At 37.0% G+C, this 19,868-nt stretch overlaps 2 protein-coding genes and 1 pseudogene across 4 annotated transcripts; 2 read left to right on the forward strand and 1 right to left on the reverse strand.

The window, feature by feature from the left end:
- Nucleotides 1–735: 735 nt before the first annotated feature.
- On the reverse strand, nucleotides 736–2,907 carry LOC110687758 (annotated as a pseudogene).
- Nucleotides 2,908–3,808: 901 nt separating this feature from the next.
- On the forward strand, nucleotides 3,809–6,331 carry LOC110687759. Its single transcript, XM_021864387.1, has 3 exons — nucleotides 3,809–4,841; nucleotides 4,974–5,312; nucleotides 5,454–6,331. Exons 1-3 carry the CDS (start codon nucleotides 4,152–4,154, stop codon nucleotides 5,517–5,519), a joined length of 1,095 nt encoding a protein of 364 aa, XP_021720079.1. The 5' UTR covers nucleotides 3,809–4,151; the 3' UTR covers nucleotides 5,520–6,331.
- Nucleotides 6,332–13,129: 6,798 nt separating this feature from the next.
- Nucleotides 13,130–19,368, forward strand: LOC110687760 (polycomb protein Pcl-like). Of its 3 annotated transcripts, none has more exons than XM_021864389.1 (6): nucleotides 13,130–13,398; nucleotides 13,882–14,206; nucleotides 14,334–14,391; nucleotides 15,867–15,982; nucleotides 16,886–17,162; nucleotides 18,984–19,368. In XM_021864389.1, the coding sequence occupies exons 2-5, from the start codon at nucleotides 13,946–13,948 to the stop codon at nucleotides 17,153–17,155; spliced, it is 705 nt and encodes a 234-aa protein (XP_021720081.1). In that variant the 5' UTR covers nucleotides 13,130–13,398; nucleotides 13,882–13,945; the 3' UTR covers nucleotides 17,156–17,162; nucleotides 18,984–19,368. The 3 variants fall into 3 exon arrangements, with proteins under 3 accessions (XP_021720081.1, XP_021720080.1, XP_021720082.1); XM_021864388.1 differs by having other exon boundaries at nucleotides 13,899–14,206; XM_021864390.1 differs by having other exon boundaries at nucleotides 13,908–14,206.
- The last annotated feature ends 500 nt before the right edge of the window (nucleotides 19,369–19,868 follow it).

A 19,868-nucleotide genomic window follows, 5' to 3' on the forward strand; every position in this document is an offset into this window, starting at 1 on the left:
AACTAACTCCAACAGGTCAGTAACATCTCCATCTCTATCCTTGTAAATGTGTAAAACCTGATTTCGTATGTGTTCTTGACTGAAGCCATCACTGAGTGCCTCTTTCATTAAGAAACAGATTTTCTGATTTTATGAGCTGGATTTTGTGACATTTTCTTCTCCGTTGCTTCAGTTTTGGCATACATTCCATCAAAAAGGCACTTCTTTCTTTAAGAAAGAAACATCGTCCATTCCAAGAGACCAGCAGATCACTTCCGGCATCCAGAATGCAGAGCTGACCCTCAAAAATGACACTACATATCACCTGCCAACTTATCACTCCAACCAAAAGGAAAGGTATGTCCTGAGTCTTGATAAATACATCCCCCTCGTATAAATATGGCCATTTGTTTTGTAGTACTCGTATTATCTTTATAAATATGGCCATTTGGCTTGTAGTTATATCTTGGATTTTATACTTTATGGAGTTAGTAAAATTTAAGCTTTTCGTTAAACTCCATATATAAGATATGATTCAGATAAATTTATAGTTCGCATCCTTTTGCAGAAAATTGGCAAATAATGCATTGAGCTTATTTGCAGATTGAGGCTCATACTTTCGTAAATAGCTTCTGAACCCTTCATGGAGATGAGACGGAAAGCTTCTAGTACTTGGCGCTTGATGATACCTTGTTTCCCAGCACAAGGTGCTAGTTCTTTTTGTTATGATGAGTAATTTGCAGAAGTTGGAAACTGATATGTTTTTATATTATGAGAAGGCAATCTATTCATACAATCATAGTTGAGCAGTATGAGCACTGTAATTCTGTGTGTCACCAAACCAAGTTTTTATGACACAAATACCACTCCTTCTATGTCTTCAAAGTTGATACTTTTGCACTGTCAGCTAACTTGTGTGTTCATCGGTTGGAACAAGATGAACTGTTGGATAAGAAAGGGATTTAGCAGTGCAGAAACTAGCAAGGCAAAATTATTTTTTTTAATAATTCGGCCTGTAGTAAGCATAAACTGCATAGAAGCTCTGTATCGCGGTAAGAATCAATAGAATAACAGCAGCAACCAGTGAGATGATAGCCCAAGGATTATAAAAATAATTATGAATCAGGCTTGCTCGCCATCTATTTCTTCTCTGGTTGTAGTAAGCATTCACTTGTTCGGATAGTTTTGCGTAGTAATTACCACCATGTGCATCCACTAACATTTCTTTAGATATGCTTTTGAACATGTCAACAACTTCAGAATCATGTCCAAGAAGATGTTGAATGATTCCACAATGGTGAAGGTGGCCCACATCTTCTGGGATTTTATCAAGCATTCCATGAACACCACATATGACGCAATCACAGCATCACTCATCTTCATATGACAGTGCTCAAAGGCTGTAACATTCAGAAGAATGGTCATTGTACTATCTTGTATCCAAATTGAAGGGATTTCAAGAACCCCGTTCTTGAACCTGATATCCCAGAAACAGTTGGTGTTTTGCTTCCTGAATTTTACTCCTCCCTCTCTGAGCTCTGTGACCCTATGTATGACTTGTCCACGCCTTGGAATTCTATTTGGGACTCTATTGGCGTGTAGGCGATATAGCCACCGCTTCAACCACCCAGGGAGAAGCTTATCACATACCCTCCGTTGAAATTGATGTCTGAAATTGGTGCCCTGTTGAGGCCTTGCACGTAGTAGACTTTGCCTGAAAACATCAAGGACATGAACGCACTCTTCCTGCTCGAGAGAGAGTTTCAGCTCATTGAATTCTTGTATGGACATAGGTTTACCTGTCAAGGTGGATATTAAGTAAAAGTTGTAGCAGGTAGTTAATGGTGAGATGCGCAATCAGTATTGCGCTTTGTTAATGATGTTTCCTGAGCCTTTTAGTAAAGAAGTTGCTCATAGCTTCTATACAAGTAGTTCTGTAAGATGAATCACAGACTATCTTTGAATTATTAGAATATCAGTTCCTTTACTTTTTTTTTGAAATTACAAAAAAAAAAAAAAAAAATTTAGGAGTTGTTGATACATTATGATCACTCTAAATACTGATTTTTCTTGTTAAGATGCATTGAGCTTGTCCATATACTGTATAAACGTTATTTTTGCTAATTAAAAAAATACGGCTTTCTCTATGTTCTGAAGATCAATTCAACCAGAAAATATAACATTACCTGTCAGCCATTCAGGGTTGAAGAAGTTCAGAGCTAAAGTCATAGCCTGCTCTTTTTGGAACGCTTCAGGATTACCAGCTGTGTGCATTAGCCTAAGTAGCCTGTCAAGTATGAAAAGTGGAATTTGGTTTTCTAGCAATACCATGTCTAACAGAATGTCATCAATTATTCTCTGGTTACAGAAAACGGGATTGCCCTTTGTACCTGAACCCGGATAACATCTGAAGAGCTCTAGGATGAAGCAACCATCAAGGACCATCATCTCTACAAACTTATTGCTGCTTAGATGCACAAATTGTTGCTGATAATAAGCTCGCGCTTGTTCTTCAACTTCTTTGATGGTATCAAGGTAAAGGTTTAGGTCCTGACCTGTGCGCTCTAAGATTTGGTTCAGAGCAATCCACTTGTGGCGATCCATATCCAGAACTTGTTCACTACCGGTATGGAATGGCCCTATGGATATGGTCTGGGGCTCATAGGTTTTCCTGCTCTCTTGAACTTCTCTTAGGCGACAAGGGACTCGATATATGCACCACTTCTCCCATGGTTTTCTTGCAGCATATTGTCGTGCTTCCTTGAGTTTTCCCCGTATGGATATCACCCACTCAAGTTGTTCTTGAGGTAGTGAATTGTGAGGATCCATTTTTCTTCTGTTCCAGATTTTCTGGTGGTTGCTGCTGTCAACCTTTAGCGAGGATCAAAAAACAAATGCAAAGAATGTAAAAAAATACTCCGGAGTGATTTTTTCTTGATGGGAAAATGACTTTTGAAATAAGATAGGATCAACCTACAGTAGCAGTATACTCGTCTGACCTTTCATTGTTTAGCTCTAAAATAGCCTGCACGTTGCATTCCGCGTAGGGCTGATTGCACTTAACCAAGTCTCACACTTGAGGTCAGCATGATTCTTTAATTAATTTTGTAATAGTTTTGCTATCTATTAAGATATAATATCTGTAACATACACGACTCTTGAAGCCTTGAAGGGGAAGGCACCAGGAGATTTCTTTTCTTCAAAGTTAAATTGATGAAGGATCATTAAGTTGAGCTAAGCCTGCAGCACTGCAAATTGATCCTGTAAGCCTAACCGTCAGCCCGGATAGGACAATGGGTTACAGTTGAGAATCTACAGTATCTTTATGTCTTGAAAGTCCTGTGACTCCTGTCCTGAAGGGAATACAAAATCCCAGTCAAATTTGCTTCTGGAGGTGGATCAGTGGATGAAACACTTTCATCAGTCAATTACGGAAATACAAAATCCCAGTCAAATTTGGTTCTAGTAAGTGCTGTTATTTTTTTCTAATACTGAAGGTTTTTTTAACCAATAAGAGAAAACAAAGTTGATGTAAAAAGTTCTTCATTTTTCCTCTCCAAGTATTAAATAAGAAAGTACAAATTTATCTGTCTACAAAATGCAGGTTCAAATTTAAACTATTTGCTACTTCTATGAGGAATATGGATAGTGAGATAGGTACTTTATTTGGTATAGATAAATGTTTTGCACTTTATATATTAAAGATGATGTTTTACAACACATAAGTTTGAATACAGTTTTTTTGGTTAATTGTGTGCTATATTTAAACAAGAAACTTGCTAATATTTTGTCATTTTTCACTTTAACTTCCAACAATGCATAACTCATGGGGCTGGGAATATTTTTTGCTGATACGTCATTGCACGCTAATAGAATTCTTTTATGAATTATAATTTTTCCCTGGCATTCTGATGTAGTTCAGTATTTGCGTTGTGTATGTGTATGAAAAATCTGGACATTCAAACAAGCTTTTACTCTGATTAATGAATAAGAAAGAAGGGCTGATATCACAGTATCCATTGTTCTCAATATACTCTGCAGTCTAAAGTATCAAATTTTGGTTCAAGGGGAGGTGGAAAAAATTAGAGTGTACTTTGACAATGCAATATAAGAGAAGAACCGAGACATACTAGCTCCAACTCAGGCTCCTCCTCAGCCTCCACTAGCTATATATGCCAGAATTACAACAAGACGCACGATCAAAGGTGCCACAATTTGGTGCTAGGGGAGGTGTTGGGGAAGTTGGTTTTACCAAATGCTTGGACAGTGTTAGAAAGGGTACTAAGAGTGAGCTTACTGTCACACCAGAACCTTCTGATGTACCTCAATTGAACCGACACATGCAAACTCGTATGGATCCTTCAACTCAGGCTGATCCTGCACCATCTAAATCAGAACCAAAACGAGAAGCACAAATGGTGCCACCGTTTGGTTCTTGGGAGGGTGAAGATGAGGCTGGTTTTACCCAGAGCTTTGAAAATGTTAGGAAGAACAATAAGATCGGGCATACTGTCACACCAGAACCTTCTTCTGATGCACCTCCCGGTGTAAGTGAACCTCCAGCTAAAGAGGGCCGTTCTAAATTGCCTCATTTTGGTGATTGGAAAGAGGCTCGGAAAAATAAGACTGCAGTACCTGTACCAGACCCCATTAAGCCCCAGCTCAACCGAGATGTCAACAATAGAGCTAGGCCTTCTACAACTGTTGGAACTAAATTTAAGGCAGATGGTCGTCATCAGCTGAGTAATGCAAGTAGAGGGTCCAATTCTTCTATGGCTACTTCTGAAACTCTGTCTTCATCTATTCATCAGAAAAGAGGCAGGCTTCAGCAACGACCTCCAGCTGAGCGGGGTAATCAAACTGTAAGTGCTCTTTAATTTTATCAAGAAACAATTTTTCATAATCAGTTTCCATCATCAATTGATCTTTGGCTTCTTTATTGTAAAATTATGAACAAAATCTGCATTACCAATAACTTGTTAAAACCTTTACAGCCAGATAAAGGGACAGCAATTCCTGCATGGGGTGTCTGGAATACTGATCCCCAGCAAGTTGAGGGTTTTACAGGTGCTTTCACAAGGGCTAAAGAGGAGCGATCCTTCGTAAATTGGGGAAGAATTCCTCTATTGGATGAGGATTCAATTGTTGCAAGAGGATTGACTCTAGGTAGAGCTGATAATGATGACACCTATGGAGGAGGTAAAAGATTAAAAGTCAAGCCAACGGATAGCAACCACCAGGATGTTGGTCAGTTTGGAAATGCATCCAAAAGCGTCCCAGCTTCCACTGTTGGATCTGAAACTCCTTTCCATGATAAAACCAAACTCATACAGGTTAGTATCATCTCTATTCTAGAGCAGTAAATGTGTAAAACTTCATTCTCTACATGCTTTCCACTAAAGCCAACTTTGATGGCTGTTTCATTAAGAATTTCTGAATTTTATAATGAAATATATTCCTCTCCGTTGTTTTAGCTTTGGCATCATTTCATAAAAAAATGTACTACATTCTATAAGAAAGCAGCATCAAGAGTGCGGTGATGACCCTCAACAATGACACTCAGCAACATCTATCTATTTCACCAGCCAACTTATCACTCCAATTAAGAGGAAAAGGTCAGCCTTTTATCTATGTATCTTTACCATTAGAGAGGGGAGTTGCAGCAATTGGTCAAGTCACTTGAATATCTAGCATGAGTCTCGAGTTTGACTCCCACAGATTTACATGCAAAGTACAAATTCTTCACAAATTAATGTTTGATCATATCAAAGTAAAGGTTTACCTCCTGACCTGTGCGTCCTAGGATGAGTAGGATCCGGCACAGATTATAAAGTAACAATATGGTATGGTCCTATAGATACAGTCTTAGGCGACGAGGCACTTGATATGTGCACCACTTCTCCCAGGATCTTCTTGCAGCATGTAAATGGGCTTCCTCGAGTTTTTTACTTGATATATATTCCCCGCTATAGTTGTTCTTGAGGTAATGAATTATGGGATCAATATTTTTCTTCTATTCCGGACCTCCTGGTGGTTGCTGCTATCAACCATTTTTCTTCAAAAAGTTCATTCCTTTCAGCTTTCAGATGTACACTTACTGATAAGTAAATTTGTAGAAGTCAGAAACTGATATTTTTACTGTCTTACAGATAGGTCACTACGAAAAAAATAGACATTTAGCAATAGATCAAATCCGCTGCTATCTTTTCTGTTGCTAAATATAGGTAGCGACAGATTTTGAAACGGAATTACTCCATTGGCAAAACTATTGTCTAGCGACGTTGTATTTGTTTTCCGTTGTTGAACTTAGCAACGGATTTTTATTTCGGTCGCTGGTTTTAGCAACGGATTTACCTCAAAGTCACATATTGAAACTCTTACCGATTATACCAAATATTATTTGTTTACTTCTACGTACATAATTCATAATAAGTGAAAGAAATATTAGAGACGGAATTTAAAATTCGTCTCTAGTTTAGAAATTGATTTTCAAATCCGTTTCTAGTTTAGAGACGGATTTTAGTTTATATAATTCGTCTCTAAAATAATATTTTACATAATTCGCTTTCGTTTGGTTTGACTTATGAAGTTGGTTTTATTTTAAATGGCTTTTGAAACGAGTCTTCTGCTGCGTGTCTTTGATAATTGTCTTAGCCATTATCACGATGGGCAGTAATGTCTTATAATTTTCTATTTTAAAAAGAGCAAAGCAGGTATTTTAAAGGGAAGAAATTTCTAGGGTGTTACACTTTAATGCACCCCTGAGTTAGGTACCTCCACCTAAAGTAAACGAGAGTGGCATAGGTCTATGCACCTTTTTATTGCGTGTGAATTATAATCATAGACAAATCTGTAGAAACTCATAGCAATCATAACAACGTTTAGCCTTTTATTCTCAAAGAGTATCAAATGTCTACATCTCCAAAAGATGCCCACCAAAACGCAACCATTGAGCTAATCATCTCAGTGCTACATTTCCAATTCAACCAAATCCACAGCTTAGCGAGCGAGGTACTCGAAGCCCCAACAAGATTTTCTTTGAACTCACTGTATTCCTAAATTGCCTTTGCTGCCTCACACTCTAATAAAGAATGCAAGATCATCTCTAGCGCTGTTCCACAAACATGGCAAGATGAATCTCTAGATATATTACGCAAAGCTAATCTATCCTTGATTGCCAAATTTCCTTTTACATCACTGCGTAAAAAGTGGTGTAGTTTTGGAGGTTCCCGAACCCACCACACCGATCACCAAGTCTTTGTGCTTTATCCCACTATCAATGTTAACATCCCCTCCCCCTTTGGTAACCAATATGTCGATCTTACTATAAAGATTTCATTTTTCACTAACCTTCAAAAAAGATCATCTTAATTTACACCTATTTAACGACAATAGACAAGCAAGAACCGTAGCTTTAAGTCATGGAGAAAATATGGTAACAATAATCTCTCCATCTCACTAAATGTATCCCTCATTCATTAACTAATGGATTGTCATATTTTTGTCACACATAGCAGGTCTGTTTGGAAGGATAATGTGCACATTTTTTTTTACTAGCTAAGGGGCTTCTTGTACCTTGAATCCTTGATATTTAGACCATCACCCATCCTCCAAGTCAACCCGTCTTGTAGCAAAGACTTTGCACCCCAAATGCTCCTTCACGCATAGCTTAGGTCATATCTCCTATATGACTTAATAACATTTGAATTTTTAAAGTACCTTGCTTTGAGAATTTTATAAAGCAATGATGACTCATTAGTAAGCAAGCACCATAATTGTTTAGCCTGGAAAGCTTGATTGAAGCACTTGAGATCTTTAAAACTCATTCCACCATTAGCTTTTGTAAGATAGAAGAGTCGTTTCTCCCATTTTTGCCAATGAAACTTCCTATCATCCTCCCTCGAACCCCACCAAAATCAATATTAAAGAGTGTGGATCTCATTAATAAGGTTATCTGAAATTTTAAAAACGTTCATCATATAAGTAGGAATTGCTTATGCCATTGCTTCAATCAAGACTTCTTTACCTGGCCTAGATAGAAGGCATCCATTCCAACCATTCAATATCTTCCAAATTCTATTCATTCAAACACGCAACAATGACTTTTTTCAACTTTCCGGTGATGGTAGGCACGCCCAGATTTTTTTTTTCTTGTCTCTTAACTTCTCTTATCCTTAAAGCATCAATAATTACATTTCTCTTGTCAACAGTTGCTCATTCACTAAAAGCGTTTCCAGATTAAACTTTCTGACAAGATGCTCTATATTAGCAATTGCTGAACAATCATGTAGAGTAACTTTAGTAAATAGAATACTATAATCTAAAAAAAAAAAAAAAACAAATGAGAAAACAACAGCATGATAAATTTTCACCCCACTTATTTTCTTCTCCGAAATCAACTTTGATAACAAAGTTGAAAAGGCATCAACTCACAAAAGATTTAAGTATGGAAAAATTGAATCTCCATATCAAAGACCTCTCATCGGGTTAACATGGCATGATTTTACCGTTCAACTTCAAAGAAAAAGAGACACTCAAAATACAGTCCATCACATGATAAGATGTATCCAACTCTCATAGAAGCCCATTGTTGACATTACCCATTTTGGAAATTACACATGTCGTGCAATAAGTTTTACTTCCTCCGTTAATGGTTATTTGCAACAATTGTACCTTTCACGGAGCCAATGCAAAACTTTTAATGGGTGTTTAAGTGAGAGTAATTGGAAACAAGGGCATGTGATTAATTGATTAAAAAGGAGCGAAAGGGGGACCCTGTTTTCATTTAAAGAGGAGAGAGAATCTGAAATTTTGGGAAAAAAAATTTTCCCTCCTAACATTTCACTCTCTTTTTAAAAATTTCAGTTTTCACACCAATTTTTTCCCTCCACTTGAATTTTTCATTCAAGGGAGGGTATTTAAATAGTCTGCCAGAAAACAGAAGCCAAAGTTCACACCAATTTTTTCCCTCCACTTGAACTTTTCATTCAAGGGAGGGTATTTAAATAGCCTGCCAGAAAACAGAAGCCAAAGTTCACACCAATTTTTTCCCTCCACTTGAATTTTTCATTCAAGGGAGGATATTTAAGCAACCTGCAAGAAAACAACATTCAAAGTTCACATACAAACCAAAAGTTCCATATCCATATTACACCATTGTTTCTTCACAAAAGTCAGAACTAAGCTATCATCCTAAACCTAATTAGTGTTACGTCAGAAGCAGCATCTTCATCTCGTTAGGTTTTTCTGGTTCAGCTTTAGTACAACAAAAAAAACAGCCACCCCACTTCATTATCAGTCCTCAAATATATGGAACTCAACATCATTAATTAGATTATCAAACATGGCAGACATTTTCGATGATGATTTTTCAGCATTGATCAAATGCTAAATGATGAAGGCAATATGGAAGACAGTGATTCAAGCACCATTGAAGGAACTCATAACATTGAAGACAATGTGTTACATGAAGAAACAATGCAGCATCCCAAAGGCAAGAAATAACTTACTGTTTCCTAAAAAAGAGAAATTGTTGATGTTATTCTATTGAACTGGAAGGTGGGGAATTGCCAAGAGGGTTTTTAACACAGAAACCAGTCAAGTTCAACGTACACAGGTGAACAATTCAGAGGTTATTCAAAGACATAATATCCCAAATGGTAGTGCGAAATGTGATAGATTTCAGAAGCAAGAAGCTTGGCAACCTGGACCCAAACCAACATAATACACAGATGAGTTTCTGCAATCAGCCCTTTTGTACAAAAGGACAACTGAGAGAAGCTATGGAGCTGCTCTCAAAATCTCACATGTCACCATTCACAAGTTAAAGAAAAAAGAGAGGCTGAGAACACATACAAGCACAAATCACCCAGCCCTGACATCCAACCACAAGATAGCAAGACTAAAATGGGTTTTAAGTCATCTGCTGCCTGCTGTAGTGAATGCTAACCCTAAGTTTGAGGATATGCAGCAAGTCATACACATAGATGAAAAATGGTTCTACTTGAACCCAAAAACAAAAAGGTTCTATCTCCAGCCAAATGAACCAAATCCATACAGGTGCCAACAGTCCAAAAGATTCAAGGTAAAATGCATGTTCATGGCAATCATTTGCAAGCCAATTTTTGACACCCATGGACTAGCGCTACATGATGGAAAGTATGGAATATTTCCATTTGTTAATGAGAGCACTGCAAAGAAAAAAAGCAAAAACAAAGAGGCTAGAACTGTGGAAATTAAGGCAACACAGAATGTAAACAAGGAGGCAATCAGGGCAATGCCTCTCAACAATGTCATTCCAACCATAAAAATTTAATGGCCACCCCATCTGTCTAAGGACATATGGATTTAGTGGGATAATGCCAGACCTCATCAAATTCCTAAGGATGAGGAATTCATTGATGCATGTCAGTCAGATAGGTTCAAAATACAGCTCATTTACCAGCCAGCACAGTCACCAGACTTAAATGTGCTAGATCTTGGATTGTTCAATGTCATACAGTCCATACAGTACCAGTCATTCCCTAAGGACTTGGGGGAACTCATAGACAAGGTCAAAGGGGATTATTACTTGTTTAATCTAGTGTTGAACAAGCACTGTTAGATAACACTACAATGTTGCATGGAAGAAATACTCAAGCATCTAGGGGGGAATAATTTTACCCCACCACACAAAGGGAAGAAAAGGCTGTAAAGACTTTGCTTGCCGCCAGAACAACTACAAGTGGACAGGAATGTGGTTCAACAAGCTGTTGATTATCTCAACACTTTATTCATATCAATCAACAGGTGAAGGCAATGAAGGTGATAAAGGTATTCAAGTTGATGCAGACTGAACCCATCTCAGACACAAGAGCAAGGTGATAGTGAGACTGCCACACATAACCAATGAAGAGCAAGGAAGCAAATGGAAACGTAATAGGTAGTCTTTTGTGTTTTTAGTTTGACAAATGTTTGAGTTTCATTGGTTAGGTGTATTTTGTTTACATTCAGAGTTAATATTGTAAGGCAGTCTTAACTAGCTTCTTTTGAACATGTACAACCTTTTGAAAAACTTAATGATATCAATTGTGGTTGCTTTATGTACAAGAAGTGATTACATTAAGTTTTTGACTGTGATACACAGACACACACTAGTTTAAATCCATCAGAGGGTGTTGCATAAGTGGTTCCCTCAACAACAACTTACAGTTGAAGTTGTCGGAGCAATTCCAACTTGTGAATTTTTTTTTTGTCAAATGAGTCCCTTCACCACTTGGATTTTTCCCACACACAGACACTACATGAAGGGACTCCTACATCAGGTAGGAACACACATGTAGGCAACAATGTTCCCTTAATTAGAAGGGACTCCAACAGTAGGGGACTGAACAAAACAGAAGGGACTCCAACAGTAGAGGACTGAAATGCATGCACATATGTTCTCTGAATTAGTTTTCACTGAGAACATCTAACACCATTCACAATAGGCTACAAGTTCATCATCATTCATCATATCACAAACCCCAAAGCCATTAGTGCCAATTATGAACAACCTCAAGCTACAAAGGAACAAGCACAACCCACAAAAGAAGTAGGACCCACATATGAACAACCTCAAGCAACCTAATTCCCAAACACAAGCAAGCAAATGGCCAACAATCAGAAGCCACAAATTACCAACATCATGCAACAATTACTAATAACAAGGCACAACATAACATAGCAAACAGAGGCTAATATAGCAACCTAATTCCCAAACACAAGCAAACAAATAGCCAACAATCAGAATTTATCAAGATCTAACAGAAATTATCACAAATAGCCAACAAATTCGCAAAATTACCCAAATTTATCATAATAACAGAGGCTAATATAGCCAAAAATTACCCAAAAATGCCAGAATTTAACAACAATGCCCGCATTTATCAACAACCCACAATTTAGTAATCATAAGCTAATTATCACAACCAGCAAGCAAATCAGGGACAACATAGCAAACAGAGGCTAATTATCACAACCAGCAAGCAAATCAGGGACTTAGAGTAATTGAACGCAATGAATCCAAAGTTTAAGGGTCAGAAAAGAGTTCCGTTGCGAAATTAGTTAGAGCCACAGTTGGAAGGGTTGTCATCCCCATCACCATCAACAACCTCGTCAACAGGGGACCCATATCTACCCCTCTTCTTGCCGGAGACAACTCCAGTAGACCTAGATCTACCCAGATCTACCGCCTCCTCTACAGTCTTTTCCGGCGTATGGGCTACAGAAGGGGGTTCAGCATCCTCACTCTTCACAACATCAACAGCATGACCCTTCTTCGAACCCTCACCGTTGTTGCCCAGATCTGCAACCTTAAACCCCTCATCTTCCTCATCAGAGTCGTAAGGAGCAAGCTTCGCACCCACACCATACATACGACGCATATCCAGGTAAGTTTCCCTATGGGTTCCAATCAACCTCATCTTCCCAGTACGACGCTGGCATTTGTAGGTCGTAATTATGTCCTCATCTGGTTTCTTCTCGTTTGGGGAACTCATTTTTTTGGGGTTTTCAAAGAAGAAAGTAGGTGCGCAGCCAGATAAGGTGTAAAATCTAGAGAAATTAGGGTTTCAACGATGAGAGAGAGTGAAGTAAACCAAATCGAAAGAGGAGAAGAGAGGGAGTGAGTTAAACCAGATCGAAAGAAGAGAAGAGAGAGAGTGTTGAAATCTGGAACGATTTTCAGAGGTAAATGACTGAACAGCCTCATTAATGGAGGTAGTTGAGGGATGAATTGAATGAGGTAAACTAGATCGAAAGAAGAGAAGAGAGAGAATGTTGAAATCTGGAACGATCTCCAGAGGTAAAGGATTTAACAACCTCATTAATGGAGGTAGTTGAGGGATGAATTGAAGAGGGTCGGTGAGAAGATGAAGAGGGATCTGATGAATGGTTGGAAAAGGGTATCTAGGTGAGGCTAATTTTGGTGGGAATCATTATGTTAGATTTGTGGATAATAGCTTAGGGATATTTAATTAGAATAACAAAGAAGGTTAATATATAAACAGTTTTTAACTAGGGCATGACGAAAATTTTGTCATTTAAAAAGTTACTCAAAAAAGAAAAGAAAATTCTTTATTGCAAATAATAGTTAACACCCATTTTTAATACGTAGTATATGTTGTAAATATTAACGGAGGAAGTATTTGAAATTTCCAATTTTCTAAAACAAAAGAAAGAAAGAAAAAACCGTGTTTCTCTCTTCTGCTTCTTTATTCTGGTTCACACCTCAATGGTCCGCCCTATATAACTCACCACTCCACCGTCTCTACGCCTCTACCCACCTTCTCTCTCCTCATTTTTACAGTCGATTTATCAAATAATCACAATTTTGGGTCTTTTTTAATTTTACCCCCATTTTGGGGTTTTCTGCCGGAATCATCAATTCATCATCATCAGGTAGTTTTTATCTCCAGAATCTTCAATTTGTTAATGTTATTATTGATGAATTTTGATCGGGTATCGTCAATTTGTTGTTTGATTGTGTCAATTTGGTCAATTGAATTGGAATTGTTGATTTTAGGGTTTCTGATTTGAATTTTGTTAATTGGGTATTTGGGTGTGTTGGAAGTTACATAAAGATTGAATTTTTAGGGTTAGGGAGCCTCTTGATTGCTTGTTTTTGAAACAAGATTACATCTTTTTTTATGAAACTATATATATATTTTTTTATATTTATAATTATTTTGGAAGAGGGGTGTAAGAAGTGAAGTGGAATTTGAAGCTTAAATTCATGCAATTACTGTTCTTAATTTTGGAAGCATGCTAAAAAATTATAACTAATTGGGGTAATTTGAGGGGTTTCATATGTTTTTGATGTTTGTGAAAGGAGGTAAAACAAATTAAGTGTATGTAGTTTTAGTTGATCTGACATCTAATTAGTGTTTTACATGCTTAAGGGTTGTTAGGCTGGAGCGTTTTATAGGTGACTCAAATTGTTTGTAGCATGAGCGCAAGGGTTTCGAGGGTTATTCCTCCCAAGAGTACCGCCCGCAACTCACAACGTAGTAAAATGGTATTAAATGTTGATCTCAATGTGCCACCTTCTGATAATTTTTGTGAGGTTGGCACATCGAGCCATGCACCGCCGGTTGATCAGCAAGTTCAAGCTGGGCAACCGTTGTCTGCACCGCAAGTTGTTGTGCCAATTGACGTGGATTCGTTTGATGACGATGTCGTTTTATGCTCTCCAAGGGCCTTTGCGGAGGTAGATTGTTTTCCTTTTGGTTGCTTAATTATAGTTGGGGTATCCTTCAAAATTGGCATGTTTAACTATTGTATGTTTAACTATTGAGTTTGAATGGTTGTGTTTTAATCTAATTTTCTTACGGCAGGCCAAAAATAATTCAAGGAGGAATCAAACTAGAAGTAATGTTGTTGACATTGATCAGGGTAACGGATTTCTCTTCATCATTTTAGTTAAGGGTTGTATTAGGTTATGGAATAATCCCTTTTCTTTCACTTTCCTGTGGATCATGATTTTTCTTTATTTTGAGTTTAGATTAAAGTATTGTCTTTCTCTTGGACTTGCTTTCTTTTAAGTGTGTGATGAGTTGTACTGTTGTTGAAAAATGTGTGGTGCAATGATAACAAGCCTTAGGTTTTGCTTGTTTCGTAATTAGATTATACATTTTGCTCTTGGTCAAGCTGTTGAAAAATGTGTTGTGCAAATTATCTTCCTTTTGAGTTTTGATTAGAGTATATACCTAATCTCATCTTCCACAAACTTAGGTGTTGTTATGTCTCCTTATCGAGTTGCCTAATACTTTGCTGTGAAAATTTTGGTTTAGAGTTGGGGGGAAGACTTTCCAGGATTATTAAACGGCTGAGAGTCTTTGAGACTTTGATATTTGAAGTAGGTGAACTGTGGATTTAATGTTCAAAATGAGGGTTACTTTGTTTATTTTGTGCAATCAAAGATGAAGGATATCTGGTGTGATTATTTTGTGGTGCAGACTTTTTTGAAAGTTCTTAATGATAGGTGAGGAGAATGGGGGAGAAAAGAGGTGCATAACATACACTGCAAACTCTTTATACTTATGGGAGAATGCTGGCTACTTTAAGGATATGGTATTATGCCTTTGACAAGTTTATTAACTAAAACATGCTGTACATTGACTAAATCAATTGATGTACACATGCACAATTCTTATAGCGCACCTTAGGCGCAAGGTGCAGCCAGATGCGAGAGCTGGCACCTTAGTTCTGCAGGAAAAGGCGCACGTTGTGACTCTGCAACGGTCAGCTTTACTTTAATATTAGGGGAGAGATAAACAATATTCCCTAATTTTATTTGAAGAACCCTAGCTATTAATCACATTGCCCCTTTCACCTTTTTTCATTTTTTTTCTGAAGACTTGTCTAATCCAATTTTTTTTTTTTTTTTCTTTATATATAAATAGTGCGCTTCACCTACAAGGCACGTGCCTTTGCCTTGCGCCTAGGGTCCAATGACTTTTGCGCTTTGCGCCTTTTAAACTAAGCTTATATTTCAACTTATCGGTTTTAATGATGCACGCTACTGTACCTGTATATAGTACCATAGAGGCTAATCATGAGGTAGTCAGGTTTCAGTAGGATCATATTGAATAAAATTTGTGGAACTATAAAAGTGAAGGTGATGGTTTTGGGATCTGTTAGTCTCTGAATAAAATCTGGCACACTTTGTTGGGCACTATTAATATAGTAGATGGTTTGCAGGTTCTGTTTTTGCTCAAATGAATGTACATGGTAAAGTTCATAGAATTTGTTTTGCGTGTCCAAAATGTGATTTATCTGATACATGTGTTATCAATAAGTTTAATCTTCCTCTCTTTTACCAAACTGCAATGGACTTACTTTTGCTGTATGTTTTGTTTTTGGAATAGAATCTTCGAGTAGAGTTGCTGCTAATAACCGTAACAAGCGACAAAGAGGCTCAACAAACCCACCTGTCATCAATTGTGAATCATATGTTATTCCGGAAAGGCGCGGCAATGGCGTGGTAATTATCATATATTGCGAGTCTATTTGCTCTTCAGTATGTGTTTTCCTGTACTCTTGCCGGCTATTCTTGTTTCTCGTTATAGTTTGATCAAGTAACAAAACTTAATAAAGTGCAAGGGTTGCAAAGGGAGAGGGTAATCTCTTTATTTCCTTAATTAAGTTTTAATGGGCACAATTGCAAAGGTTTTGTATGTACTTTTTTATAATTTTTACATTTGGTAATATTTTTTCTGAGCTGCTAGTATACCTACCAAATTTTACTTGGTTCAGTAGGGAAAGTTTGGGTTCTGTCTATTTAGGGTTGTGTAATATAGCTTGTTTCTCTTGCAAGAGTGTAAAATATGATGGATTGATTTGATTTTTTGTTTAATATATTGCTCAACTTAGCTTGGAATGTTGGCCAAATTAGCCCAACAGTTGAATTGAGTTTTCATGGTTTTTTAAAAAAACTTTCCTAATCAGTTTGAATAATTACTGTTGTGACCCCTAGCATAGCTGCTTCAATAAAGTGAAATATGGTAATTATTTTTGCCTTTTACCATGCTCTAGAGCCTAGATTTGGATCCGAGGTAGTTTCTCTCCATTTTGGTATATACTTGCCCTGTTTTTTGTAAATTAGCAGGTCATGATACTTTATTGTCAAGGTGAAATATGTAAGATGTCTTCAGTTGTGGATTCACTTGTTTTATCGTTGTGTTTCATCGTCTCACATTCATAATGTCATTGCTATTTGATTAGTGGTTTTGGCTGCCTTATATTTGGATGGTTATTTCAGGTTTTGGAATTGTATTTGTAGTGATAATCTGTGATGTTTGGACAGGTTTTAGTTGTAGGATTTAGGCATTAATTATTTAATAGATGATTGCTGTTGGCTTGATACTCTCTGCTTTCTTGATGTTAGTGTGGAAATGGTAAGAGTTGTCAAGCGCAAACAAGAAGCATGGTTGCACCACCACCACCACCACCACCTCCTCCTCCTCCACCTGAGCCCACATTCAGTTGTCCTGTTTGCATAAGTCCTTTGGTTGAAGAGGTGACAACAAAGTGTGGTCACATTTTCTGCAGGGCATGCATTAAGAAATCAATTTCTACTCAGGGGAAGTGTCCTACCTGCAGGAGAAAGGTGACAATGAAAGATGTAATCAGGATCTACCTACCTACTACTAGATAAATTTGAGGTTTGTTCCTGCTTCTATTATTAGCATAACCAGTCTCTCTGATACCTGTTCATTTTATCAGTGCATACCTTGAATGAATATCTGTTAAATGAAAGTCATCTGATCTATTCATCACAATTTCATATTTTCAGGTCCTACATCATTGATTTGGTTGTGCCTTGTCTTTTTGTGTCATTAATCATGTGTCTTATCTGTAATAGGCCCTTGAAGCTGCACAACTTGTTCTACGTATTTGTGGACATAGGTTGCAGCTTTATCTGGTGTAATGTTGTGGCTTCATGAACTCACTTAAAGTTGACACTGGCCGAGTTTAATGCTTTTGATTTATGGGGCCTGTACCTTCTCTTAGGTGACATCCCAATCTTTTTTCTATTTTCATTTGTGCTCTGGATCGTATTTCATTGACCACCAGATTTAGCTTAAGGATCTGGATGACAGGCAAAGTCGTAAACTGGAAAGAATTAGCCCTGGGATGGTGGGATCTTGAACATAGGCATGATTCTGAGAGCCCTACTTTACTTAAAAAAATGAGTCCTCAAGCCACCTCCTCCTTCTCAAACCCCAAAAAAATATGTAGCCCAACTCAAAAAGCAAATAGCAGTCTTCCTCTCTAGTCTGTCTTGTTTTTGTGAAGCCCTAGCTGGTCTCCTTCTCATTTAGGCGAAGCTTCTGCCTTTTCCTCGTTGCTGTATGATCAATTGAAGCTGAGGTGTAGCTCAAAATGATCAACCTTCTGCACCCTCCTTGCTGCTTCTACTCATTTTTAGTCTTACTTGAAGCTAGATGAGTTGGCAACAGTGGTGCTCAGTTGTCAGCTTGTCGCTCTCTTCCTCTTATCTCAATTGTTACACCAAGTTAAAATTATGTGATTAATTTGGTTGGTTCAGACCTTAGAATTGCTCAATAGGTCTGATTAATTATTCTCGGAGATTATAAATTTGCGAATAATATATTCTTTGCAACTCTACCTGAACGTTTCTTCGGCACTCTGCTTCACTGAAAAGCTCACCCTATCTTTGGGATTCTTAATTATATATTAGTATCAGTTTTTTATTTTACAAATAAATATAGGTTAGCTTAATCCAAACTATGTGAAGTATTGCAAGAAATTGGATTGAGAGGCAGGGACATCAAAGATATTGAAGAGCTTTGTTTTTTTAAGTGCTATGGTACATTGAAGATAAAATGTGCTTCAGAAAACTTCAGATTATAAAGTCTTTTACTAATTTGGAAATGGTTTTTGGAAGTGTAGAAATTAATTTTTCCAACATTGATCTTATGTGAGCATACCTATATATTTTTAATGTTCCTTTTACTTAAATGATGTGTTTCTTGTCATGAAATGTAATTTTATTGCTTTATTCTTTTTTATGACCGAATTTTATTGATGTGATTCTACTCGCAACCCACCTTCCATCCTTACTGTATGTTATTGGGGGTAGGTGGTGGCTTGGTGTCCTCTCATCCTAGGCTTGTTTCGTTGGATATTTGTTTTTAGTTTAACAGTCTTTGCTGAGGTGTTTGTTTAGCATGCTGGAATATCTTCATTTGATACAAGTTCAGCATTGTTTCTCTCCTCCTCATGGGCTGCTTGTATATTTTATTGGATTTTGTTGCCTTTATTCAATGATCCTCCTCTTGCCCGGAAAATTGAAAACCTTTTTGTATGGAAACTGTTGCAATTGTAATTTGTGATGTAAATGGCATTTATTCTGAACACCAAATCCTTTGTTTATACCTGTTATGTTAATAAGCTACACCATATCTGGAAATTTGTACAAAAAACTCACTGAATGTTTGGTCTTTCTTATTTTTCAACAGATTCCTATCTATTCATGTCAAAGAAGGAAATTCTTGATGTCTTTCGATGCTGGTGGAGGTTAGAAAGAAGTCATTGATCTTCAGCAAATTGTTAATTAAGCCTCCAATTTATAAGAAAAAGGACTATAAGGTTGGGGAGTATCCCCATATGCCAATATCCGGGAGTTTGTAAAGTGATGTCCGTTGTATTGGTGGAACTTCAGATGCCCTAATTTAGGTTTCTCATTCTTATTTCTTTCTTCTTTCTTTTAGTATTAGCCATCGGGGCTTCAAGGTTACCTCATCCCATTGGGTCATATTATTCAAATGTTGTGGCTGTTGTTGGCCTTTGATAGAGATACTATCATTGATACTGTCGGCAATATAGATTAGACAAGCTTATCAATATGATTTGTCAAAACATTCAATGTTATAAATTATTAGATGGATTGGTTTTGGTTAAAACATTTTTAGCCATATTGGCAACAATATTCTGTCTAATCGTTGATCTGTACACCCGGATGTAGTATGAGCATGGTACACCTGGGCGTTGTCCAAAAAATAAAACGCATGCAACGAACAAATTAAAAAAACGTGGAAAGAACATGGTTGCTTTGTAACAAAGAACATTCATTTGAAAGAGAACATGTGGATGTGAAACAAAAAAATAAAAAATAAAAAAATAAAAAAAAACTACCAAAATCAATCATATTCTTTTAACAATTTTTTTTTTATGTAATTATTATAATATTCGTTATAATAATAATGGTCATGTGTAATTCTTGTGAGTATATTTTTATAATGTTTTTTATCAGAAAATTTGATGTACTTTATTTTTGTAAGTAAAGTACAATTAATTATTAGCACTATATTTCTTCCATATGTCCACTATTAATATTATGATTT

Source organism: Chenopodium quinoa, unplaced genomic scaffold, assembly GCF_001683475.1.
Source record: "Chenopodium quinoa cultivar QQ74 unplaced genomic scaffold, ASM168347v1, whole genome shotgun sequence".
Lineage (NCBI taxonomy): Eukaryota > Viridiplantae > Streptophyta > Magnoliopsida > Caryophyllales > Amaranthaceae > Chenopodium > Chenopodium quinoa.

Bases quoted from the DNA above. Each gene is read 5' to 3' on its own strand.
- LOC110687759 (XM_021864387.1), top strand. From the start codon at position 4,152: ATGCCAGAATTACAACAAGACGCACGATCAAAGGTGCCACAATTTGGT. The intron at 4,842-4,973 runs GTAAGTGCTCTT...AAACCTTTACAG, and splicing joins CTGAGCGGGGTAATCAAACT to CCAGATAAAGGGACAGCAAT. The intron at 5,313-5,453 runs GTTAGTATCATC...CCGTTGTTTTAG, and splicing joins ATAAAACCAAACTCATACAG to CTTTGGCATCATTTCATAAA.
- LOC110687760 (XM_021864389.1), top strand. From the start codon at position 13,946: ATGAGCGCAAGGGTTTCGAGGGTTATTCCTCCCAAGAGTACCGCCCGC. The intron at 14,207-14,333 runs GTAGATTGTTTT...TTCTTACGGCAG, and splicing joins CTCCAAGGGCCTTTGCGGAG to GCCAAAAATAATTCAAGGAG. The intron at 14,392-15,866 runs GTAACGGATTTC...TTTTTGGAATAG, and splicing joins TGTTGTTGACATTGATCAGG to AATCTTCGAGTAGAGTTGCT.